The 11004-nt window shown below is 42.5% G+C and overlaps 1 protein-coding gene across 1 annotated transcript; it reads right to left on the reverse strand.

Annotated features, from left to right (window-relative positions):
* Window positions 1-2198: 2198 nt before the first annotated feature.
* On the reverse strand, window positions 2199-10712 carry ANKRD1 (ankyrin repeat domain 1). The gene is made up of 9 exons (XM_065671890.1): window positions 10613-10712; window positions 8846-9025; window positions 6940-7077; window positions 6742-6849; window positions 6033-6131; window positions 4886-4984; window positions 4644-4742; window positions 4377-4475; window positions 2199-3124 (listed from the first exon to the last, which is right to left on the reverse strand). The coding sequence occupies exons 1-9, from the start codon at window positions 10637-10639 to the stop codon at window positions 3014-3016; spliced, it is 960 nt and encodes a 319-aa protein (XP_065527962.1). The 5' UTR covers window positions 10640-10712; the 3' UTR covers window positions 2199-3013.
* Between the last annotated feature and the right edge of the window lie 292 nt (window positions 10713-11004).

Below are 11004 nucleotides of genomic sequence, written 5' to 3' on the forward strand. Positions count from 1 at the left end.
CACTGCTTCCCATTCTGTTTCATGGCCAGTGGCTATAAAGAAGATCCTAGATTCTGTCACTTGCTAGGAGATACCTTGGATTTGTGTTACAGTAGGACTGACTAACCTGACCTGCGAGAGAAACGTCCCAAGGGCCATCCCTGTCCTGCAGCTCTTAAACCCACAGTCACATGAGATGGTTACTGCAGATGGGAAGGAAGAGCCCAAGGTTACACTGAGTATGTGCTTAGCATGCTGTGTTGTGGTCGCAGCATAACAGCTGTCTCACCTAGGCCTGAGCAGTCCCCATGTCACATCATTTTTACTGCATCATTTCCTTCTTTATGTCCTGGTCTGGCAGTGCTGTCTAAGAGAGTGTTCATTTTGCTGCCTGCTGCCTTTCTGTTTTCCTTCCTGTTAATGCCTCAGTAAACTTAATCTGGCTGCCAAAAAAGCAATCATAACAGATTTATAATCAGCAGAGCATTGTCAGAGCTCTTCCAACTGTTGACTGAAGTTTTTCTTTTGATGAAACCAATATAAAAAGTTATGTAAGCTACTGTACTCAAGATACTCTTGAGCCAGCTTTACAGTGAATATTCCAGTTCTGTATTTGCATCTGACAAGTTGAGAAGTGGAAGTTACAGCATGTAAAATATTGCAGAAATCTTGCAGTGGATCATCTCAGAGTCCTTGGTAACTGGACTGAACAGAATAGGTGAAGATCTCAGTAGAGTAGCAGTTCTATATAATGCTGGTATAAGTCACAACAGCATTTGCTTCATTCAACAAATTTTGAGTTATTGTTGACTTGATTTCAGTCGTGTTAGTCTAGTTGCTGGGATGTTACATGTATGTATTACACACACATAGATACACATAGTTTGCTATTTATGGACTTACCTTCAAAATGATCATGCTCTAATCAGAGAAGAAGCAAAATGTGTTTGTCTAGTGCAATTTGCTGAGTGACATACCCTCTTGCTTTGGCTAGTGAATAACCTACCCTGAGCATGACAGAAGTTGTTTGGTAACTAGCATATGGGAGGAGGCTTTGAATGCTAGAGGTCCTTGCTGCTCGTTTGACTTGGTACAAAAAATTTACAGTCTTGTATCTTTATCCTCTAAGATAATAGTGCTTCAGGAGCTGATTGAAAAGTTTCTTCTCCGCCAGTTTCCTGAAGCATGTTGTTCTGGCCACTTTGCTCCCTGAACAATTGAACTGCTTCTCAGTTAGAATGATAAACAAACTGAGTTAGCCAGCACTGATGTCATTTCTGTTTCCTGCAAGGCATGCTCCCAGTGTCTGGGTAATTGTGCACAAATAAGTGGTGAAGTAGTGGCTTGCAGAGAAGGGCATTGAGCAGAGGTGTGCCATAATTTTTATGGAGAAGAGTGTTCACAAATAAGGCCTGTGGCTGGCAAGGTGACACTCATGAGTTATGGTGCTTGTGTGAGAAAAGTCTCATCTGTCTAAAACTGTTGGCCTCAGTCTAGGATAGCTGGCTGCAGACAGAACTGGTGTTTCTTCTGCTTGCTCCTGTGCAGGGTTTCTGTAAATTCACTTAGTCTCCAAAACTGACACTCCTGTAACAAGTATTTATCACTGTCTGCTCCTGACCCCACCTCATTGCCCAGGACATTGCTTTGGCCAGACAGTAAAGCCTCATGGCTGGAAGCCAAGTGACAGAGCTTGGTGAAGGTGTTTGAGAGCCTGTCATGAATTTCTCAGGGAGGCCATGCCATGGGGTATCAGGATTTTCAGTGAATGCATCATGCAATTTCCCAGTGAAATGGGATGTTGATGCCCCTGCCAGCAGCACTGTTAAGATTGTTTTGTTTCTGCAAAAGCAAAGGGAGAGGTGTCTGCCTTTCCTAGCAGAACTTGCATTGTCCTTGCCTTGGATAACTGAAGTTGTCTCATGTGCTCCACACAGTAAGTACTGATTTGCTGGGAAACTGAGATTTTAAATCAAACTCAGTAATAAAACTGTAGCTTTGTTTTACTAGCTACTCAAATACTGTCTTTCTGCCTTTGTGTACGTGTTTCCATTTAACAAAATACGTAAGAGATGGCATTTATCTTGCAGTAACAGGGAGGTAGCTCAAGGGCAGGCTGCTCTAGGGAGCCGAGACTTTTTCTGAGCTTTCTGGCAAAGACATGAGCTTTCTTTACGGAGAGACAGAATGACCCTGTGCATGTGCACCACTCCAGCAAATAAAAAGAACTACCCTGTTTATTTAATCTGAAATAGATCAGTACAAAATGTACAGAAAAAGCAGTACAAATTTACAAATATACATCATCTACTTTTGCATTCTTAAATCGTAAGACTTCTTAGTAATCCAACTTAAAAAATATTCACATTCCTGATGCTGTCTCCTCTCACCTTCGTAATATTGCATCTGAATCCTACAGCCCAAATGGTTACATGATGGTTAGAGCTCTGTCCTAGAGCCCTTTATCAACTACGATTGCCAAACCCTGTCTAAACTCCATTACTCAACTGCTTCTTTAAATCCACTTGACACCTTAGTACACCTTCCATTGCTCTTCCACATATCACCACTCATTTAACATACTATTTTAATAGTGAGAATTTGGCAAAGTCAAGGCAACAGTTGCAAGTATCTGCTATTTAGCGCTATGGGAAGGTTTGAGGGAAGTTGCTAATGTAGTTGGAAATCCTGCCCATCTAAGACAAAAAGATTTATGTTTCTGGCAAAGATTGCATTATGATGTAAAGCTCTATTAAAAAGAAAGCTACAATATTGAGAATCATTAAAAATGACCTTTTAAATAAATAAATAATAAATAGTAATAAATAAAGCCATTTTAGAACCAGTGGAATTTTAACACTCAACCTGCCTTTTAGCAGAATTTGCATGTTTGTTTTGCAGTTTTCAGTGATGGTACCTCAAATAATCCAGTGTCATAAATATTTTCGGTAAAAATATTATGTTCAGGGCTATTTTCCTCCGGGTTCACATGAAGCATGTAAAAGCAGCAAAAAGAGCAGTCTGGTTTCTGTCTTCAGAACTTGCCTGGGTGGCCGCTCTTATAGGATTTGTCTTTGAGGCTGTTGAATATCTCTTTGGTGCCGTTCTGCCATTGAAGAACAAGATCCATAGGGGTTTTCCCTTGCTGGTTAGAAAAGCAGAGGAAGCAAGATTTAGTTTCAGTCAGTGATTACTGAATCCTTCTTCCCTAAATATTTTTACAGTGCATCTGCCTGATGTGGACCCTTCTGCATGCACAGATTCAGACTTACTTTCACCACACTGAGACCAGAGCCCTTTTGCTCCACAGGCTTACTCCCAGTCCTTGTAAGACTTGTGATGAAATTTCCTTGGGTTTCAGAGGGTCTAAGCTGTATTAGCAAATACCATGACTAGCAGAGCATGCAGGTGTTTCTTTTGATCTATTAAACTGATTAGAAACACATTGAGATGAAACCGCAGTGAGACACTCTCAGGTTTAGTTGAGAATTCAGATAAGAGTTTGTTCTGGTTTAATTAAGTTATGGACCACATCTGCATTAAACAAGACCAACTTTTTTGTGTGCAGACAAAGCCTAAGAGAGTTAGTCTTTGGCCTTCAGTTCTGTACCTGTCATTGTTTTCATACCTTCATGAGGGATAATGCTGGGAGTGGCACTGCTTCAGAGAGCATGGGCAGAGAGTAGGGACTGCAAAGTGCTGCAGTGACTGGTTTTTTTCCTGCTCTCTTAAATTTTGATTGATTGCCAATCAAACATTAACTGACATTGGTAAAACACACCATCCATCCCACTGCTGCTTGCTTTGGGAGAAAGGGTTTGTGACATGCTGTATTTTTAACAAGTGCTCTCAGAGCTCCAGCAACATTGCTGCTGCTGCTGTGGTAGCTATGAGCAGTCAGCTGTGGGGCTTCTTAAATTGAAGCTCTGCTAAGGCTTGGGGATTTGTTGCCCAACAGTCAGGTTAATGGCCAGTCATACAGGTATAGTGCTTGGGCTTGCCATCAGCTGTGGGAAAACAGAGCAGATTTCTATGACAAGCTAAGATCTTCATTGCCTCGTTGGTGGTTGAAACCCAGGAGTTGTGCAGAGAGTAAGTGTCTGTATGTTAAAGCTTTTCAATGTATTGTGTGTGTAACTAGAAAAAATCCTAGAAATCTGTGATGTTCTTTTAAATTGTAGCTGATAGGATCTGGCTTCAGAAGAGGTTTTTCTTCTTCTCTCCAGTCTTCCCAAGTTATACTTTCCCTTTGTTAGCTCTGCTTTAATTAGCTTGAAGTGATCTAATTAAGACTGTTCAAAATAGTCTCTCCTAGCCTTGAAACCTATGAAACTGCTCTGAAGGGAAGTTTCTTCCAAAGCATTTGAATCACTGGGTTTTTTGGGGGTATTACTTACGCAGTTCTTTATGGTTAGATCTGCTCCATACAGAATCAGAAGCCTGATCATTTTGTAGCGGTTCAGCCTCACGGCATCATGCATTGGTGTGTCTCCTTCCTAGAGGCAAAAGACATGGACCATGGTGTCAGTCCCACTGATCCAGTGCTGGGGACCAGCCCCAGCCATGCAGCCAGGGATTTTTACAAAGGCAAATGGGAACCATCAAGGCAGACAGCAGCTTAATTCTACCTGATAGCTGACAGGTAAGAAGTTATTGGTACTTACTCTGTCTCTGGCATTGAGATCTGCTTCACAAGCGATGAGGTGCTCCCCACAGTCATACCGACCCGTTCGCACAGCCACATGCAAAGGGGTGCTGAGCAGCTGAGAGGTGAGAGGAGGAAGCAGTCAGTAGCATGAACAGGTAATGACCACTCCAAGAACAGCTGCCAAACATGATCTACTTGGAGTAAGGGTCAGCTTTTCATCTCCAATTAAAAGAGCTGCTGAGCCCCAGAAGCCCATACCTTGTCTCTTGCATTTCTGTTTATCCCTTTGTCCAGTAAGAATTTGAGAACATCCAGGTTCCCCCCACGGCATGCCCAGTGCAGAGCTGTAGATTCAAGCTGCAGAAGGAAAACAAATTGAAAGCAATTTAAGTCATCATTATATTTAAAGAAAGCATTTCGCTGTGATCACTGGGTTGTTTCTAGTAACACCACCTTTTATTTTGCCCTAAATTCTTTGGTACCGTGAGTTTCTCACTCTTCACACTTGCTGTATTTTGCTCTTAAGGACAGAAATCTTGGCAACACTGCTGTGAGAGTTGGATGTGTTTTGTCTAGAAGTTATCTTTAGCCAGGTATGTGGCTGGTACTTACTAGTTAATATTTTTTCATTCCATGCTTTTTGGGTTCTAAATGCATAGAAAATGAAGATCAAGGGGAAGACTAGTGGTCTTTAAAACAAACAAGCAAGCAACTTATGCAGGACCACAAAGTGAAATTAGAATCCTTTTCCTCTGCCCTAGAGCTTCCTCTTCCTCTAAGTTTCTCTGCCCTAGAGCTCTTCTGGGAGGAGTGGAATGTCCCCTAACTGTCTCATTTGGCCTGTCCTTCCTCCTGCTTCTTATTCTCTCCATGAGCACTACTGTGTTAAGCAAGGGGGAGCAAGTTCTGACTCTTTAGCAAAGGGATGAAGAGCTAGGAGTGGAGAAGCAAAAAAACAGCTGCAGAAGCTGTTGATACTCAGCTACCCTTGTGGCTGGCATTCCAGAGGAGCAGGGGTCTCTCCCAAGCACAGTTTGAAATCCCAGTGGAGAATGTACATGTTGCACTGACATGTGTGAGACAGTGCTATCTCCACCACCTGCCAGCAGGCTGACATGGTAGCCTGACCTCAGCTCTCTACCCTACGTTGAGGCTTTGTTGCCTGTGGCAGTCTACTGGCCAATGTGTTCCTCCGCTTTCCGTGTTTTCCAGCAACCATTTTGGCAAAGGGAGGCAGACACCCCCTCCTGAAACCTCTTCTCAACAGCGTTAAGGACAAACACAAAAGCCATTGCAAACCCTTTTAATGCTCCTTTTCTACAAGAAGCACTTCTGTCAGTGCTTCTCTTAGCACTTATGAAACAATGAGCATTTTGTTGAAAGGAGTGTGAGGTGATGAACATACCATGTCTTTCTGTTCAAGCTGAGCTCCGGCTTCCACCAGTTTTTTCACCACCTCTAGATGTCCTTCAGAGCATGCCCTGTGCAAGGCAGTGCGCTTGTACTGGCAATTAAAACAGTGCAAAGTCAGACATTAAATATGGCACAGAAAGATATCTTTAAATCTTTCCTCCCCTCCTCCCTAGGATGGTAGCAAATGCATACTTTATGCTGATTCATTTTCAAGAGCTAATACATTTGAGACCTGAAATCTGCTGATTTTAATAGCAACCTGAGAGCTGAGAGCTTCCTACCCAGCATTTTAGAGGGTGTGAGAAATATTTGCAGTATGCCATTCAAATTTAAAATCCAACATGCTATGCTGCATTTTGCAAGTGCAGATTATACATTATGGAGCATGAGGGCAGGCAGCATCACTTTTTTTGTTGTTCAGCTGACAAATTTCTTGTCTCTTAATCTGTACCATTGGAAGATCTCCTGTTACAGAAACTCAGGGTTTCCTGGGCACCAACAGCTTTCTTTTAAACATATTCTTTTGAGTTAATATCACTAGATAACTTTACTTCCTTCCCCCACCCTCCCCACTCCCACCTCACCCCGCCGCCTTTTCTCCTTATAAATGTGGAAGCTACAAAACGTAGTGGTAAAGTTATTTTTGCTCTGTAATAATCTTTCTTCCATAGAAGGCTTTGCAGTAAGAAGGAAGATTGTACCTCATCACAGACGTTGGGATCCCCTTTGTCTGACAGGTATTTTTCAATTACTGGCAGCTTATTCTCCAGTGCAGCTCTGAAGAATGTGGGGATATCCACTGGTCCCGTCTGATGGTAAGAAATATACAGAGCATAAGTGTGTGTGGCACAAAACCCCATCAGTGCTTTCCCAGAAGAAGGTACTTTGAAATAACTTACTATAACTTCTGGTTCAGGTTCCTTTAGAACGGGCACTTTCACTTTCTTGCATCTTTTCTTCTTCTTCAGCTGAACAAGTTTTTCAAGATCCTCCAAGTTTTCAAGTTTTGGCCTCTCCTGTAACTTCTTCTTCTTCAGCTGAAACAAGTCAGGGAAGTCAGCAGGATGAGCTGAGCATGACCACCTCTCCCTTTCAGGGTGGCAGGACAGTGTGTGGTACTATTCAGCTGAATTCAGTTAAGACTTTTTTTATACAGCCTAATTGAATGTTAGGATAATTTACTAAGTGTGTGAGACACGCTACATCATCTATAGCTTCTCATCCAACACTGGACCTCTTCCTAAATGCTGCTTCAACTGTATGTTGTGGGCTAAATAGCATGAAATTTTGGTCTGTGTGAGGCCAGGACTCAGAGCAGCACTGCAGTCCCTTCTGGACCAACAACTTAAGAAATCTCATGTGCAGCTTACAAGAGCTGGGAAGTCCCTGCAGTTTGAGCTGATTCCCACCACGTTTTTTTTTCTTTTATGATACAGCCCCTGATTTGTTCTGACTTATTCCTCTTTGATGAAAAATATACCCATAAGTGAAAAGCAAGGCATTTCAGTCAGCAAGTGTTACATTTTGGTAAGCTACAGAGAATGTCCTCAGTATTCTTGGAGGGACAGTTCAATAAAAGTTCAAGACTTCTTCAAGCCTGCTTGTAAAATGCATCCCTGCACAAAGTCGGTATGAGGCACTGCTAAGATTAAGGGGAAGTGTGTTGCCTGAACTGAGATCCCAGGTACCATGAGGTGTCCTTATCTTCAGAAGGGGGATTCATAAACAAGGGGTAACTCACTAATACACATGACAGATTCTGTCCCATGGAATCATTAAGGGTAAATACGTTGATGAGACCCTGTCATACAGTTTTGGGTTTTTTTTCAACTGAATTCTGATTCAAGCTATTTTCACCTCTTTGTATTGTTCTCTGTATTTAGGGTTTGACCTCTGCATTTAGGGTAGATCATTGACTTAATGGAAAATCATTATGTTGGAAGAGTGAACCAATTGGAAACCCCAAATGTTCTTAGGACACTGTTTTAAAGGAACTCATAAAACCTCTGTAGTAAGTATTGATCTCTCTGTTGAAGGTGAAGTTCAGCAGTGTCTATTTTAATATTTCTTAGGCTCGCTTTCCCCCTTCTTTTTTCAGAACAGTCTTATACCCTGCGCTAGTTAAATTTTTTCATTCCCAAATAACTTTAATTTTTTAGGCCAGTTGGTTACTTATTCACCAAAGAATTTATGATGTTACAGCTACTGTGGTTGAGTTTGGGGTTTTTTTTCAAGGGGGAGAAGGGGAAAGAAAAGCATGCGTTCTTGGGGATATAGCGAGAATTGTCATGCTCCAGGAGTACAAAATGGTGCTTTTCCATAGACCTGTATAATTTTCATTTATAATTTTTTTTCCTAAATGCATAATGCAGTGTTTTCATAAAAAGAACATTTTCGTGGTAGGTAATGATGAAATACACTCTTACGTCTTTCTTGGGTTAGCATTTATGGGTGGCAGTGTTTAGGTGCACAAGCTGAAGGTGTCTTACTGGCCATGATTGCTGCCCCCTTACTGACAGCTAGCAGAGGGGTCTCTGTGCAGGGGGTAGACTGTAGGGTTTCATTCAGACATTATGGGGGGAGTTTTGGGTTCTGCTTCACAGCATTACTGCCTGCCTGCACCCATAGCCTACAGGACTCAGCAGATCTTCATTGCCTTCAATGGACTTTGGTGGCGATCTCCCAAAGGTTTATCTAGCTTACCATGCATATATTTCTAACTTAGAAAGAGGCAAAACTTCAAGGGCAGCAGCAGAATGTGCACACAGAATGATAAAAAGCCAAGCACAAAACCCAAGAGCCTACCTCTGCTTCTAGTTTTTTCTCCTTCTCATAAGCCAGATCACCTTGGGTCAATGAGTGGTCAGAGACTGTCTTTAGGTCTTCCTGCTTCTCTAATCTTACGGCAGCTTCATACTCTCCATTTTTGAAGTCCTCAGGGAGGAAGCTGCCAGTCTCTTTATCATCTGCTCTCTTCCCAGTCACCTGTAAAAGCAAACGTGATATGATATAAGCAAGAGTTTCATGACTGCAGTAGCCACCCCCTGGGAACATGGATTACCTCGGGGCTAATTGCATGTCATTCCTGTCCTACTCTAGGAGAGTGTGACAGACAGAGTGCAGACCTCATTCCGCCTGTGCCTGGATTAACTGTGCATGTGAATGGCTAGAGCAATCTTCACTTGCAGGCGGATCTTCCACATCCACGCAGCAACCCCCTCCCTTGGCATCTTGAGGGCTTGGATTGAGATCTGTGAGGCAGACTCACAGTCCAGCTCCCTGCCTGGCTGGGGCGGAGGTGCAGCTGTGCAGACAAAAGCCAGAGAGCTGGGAAGAGCATCCTTTTTGTTTGGGGTTTTCTTGTTTGTTCACTCACCAGCATGGGTCAGACTCATCAGAAGCCTGTGAAAGGCTGTGGTGGAAAGAGCCACCCTGATCAGTCACCAGCACCCACTGGGTGTTGAGCAGGGGAAATGAGCAGGTAGAGTGGGAGGAGAGGCTTTCTCCCTTAGGACCTTGCAGTTTTATTGAAACACATCCAGTGCAGTTAACTTGAGTTGATGAGTAATTTCAGTGCTGGTTTTACCCATTGCTGTCAGTACCAAAGTGCCCATTTATAGCAAAATAGCAGAAGGTAGTTCCTGTGCAAATCTATGTGATGCTGTGCAGCAGCACAGCTTTCAATAGCTTCCAGAAATATTTCTGATGCTCAATTAAGTATGTACAAAGAGATAACTTATTAAACTTAGTAGAGGCTGTTGTGTATTTTGAGAGTGGTTCAGTAATTCATATACCCTAGACTGCCTTTCCATTCATCACCTAGTAAAATTGTGTTTGTTACAGAGTTTAACACTAGAGAAACTTGCCAAAGAATTTAAGGCAGCGTTAAATAGGCTGCATGGCAGTTGCGTCTTAACATACCCATCGGGGGGTGTTTCTGCACGGTGTCGCAGGGTTTTACTAGATCTTTCCTGTTTTCCCACTTTATTGATTAAATCAGGCATTCTTAGCCTGAACCCTGCAGTGGAATGTCCCATTACTTGCGGACTCGTTTAGACATTATTTTTCCAAGACTTGTTACACCATGAGCAGCAGTGAGTGTAGGAACTTTTAGGTTATTATTAGAAAACAATACTATTGCTAAACTGTTCATTTAGTATTAGAAAATACTTTAGTTTCTCTGCATTGATAGCTCCTCCCAGCCCATTACTAAACTTGATTACTCAGTGTGATCATACACTTAATAGCTTCTAAAAGTATAAAAATGAAAATCAAGGTCAAAGGAAAATACATAGCTAAATTTTGCTTAGTCTCTTCTTTCTGGTCAACTATATTCTGATGCAAAATCCAAACTGCTACGTGCTTACATCGGTGTTTCCCTTCACAAGGAAAAATTAAAGAGAGAATATAATAGGATAGCATGCAGTATATACAGGGTTTGCACCTGGAGTACAGCAGTGCTGGTAACCCTCTAATCACCTCAATGATCTGCAAAGGTAGCTTCTCTGCCTGGTATAATGACAGTCTAGAAAGAAAAGTGATTATGAATAAGTGAAAGAAAGTTGTACCTACCAGCTCTTCTACTTTCATCATCATCATATTTGCTGGTGGTGTATTCCTGTATAGCTGAAACTCCCAAGGGCTCAGGCCAGCTCTGCAGGGACCACCACACTAGCTTTGCTTATATAGCTTTGGGACAGCTGTGGTTGAATGAGATAATCTTCCAACCTGGGAATCCAAGTATGCCTCTTGGGCTTGCCAGCTGAGAGGTAGGCTCACACTCATTCCAGACATGTTAATGAGCCAGATCTGGTGTCGAGGCAGGGAGGGGGGCGTCAGTTGGGCGAGGAAGGATGAGCCTCACAGTCTAACCACACCGAGTATGTGAATCGGAATGAAATGTGAGCTCATCATTCCTTTGGCAATGACTGCATGGCTCAGCAATGCGAGTCATTCTGCGTTCC

This window comes from Lathamus discolor, chromosome 3, assembly GCF_037157495.1.
Source record: "Lathamus discolor isolate bLatDis1 chromosome 3, bLatDis1.hap1, whole genome shotgun sequence".
Lineage (NCBI taxonomy): Eukaryota > Metazoa > Chordata > Aves > Psittaciformes > Psittacidae > Lathamus > Lathamus discolor.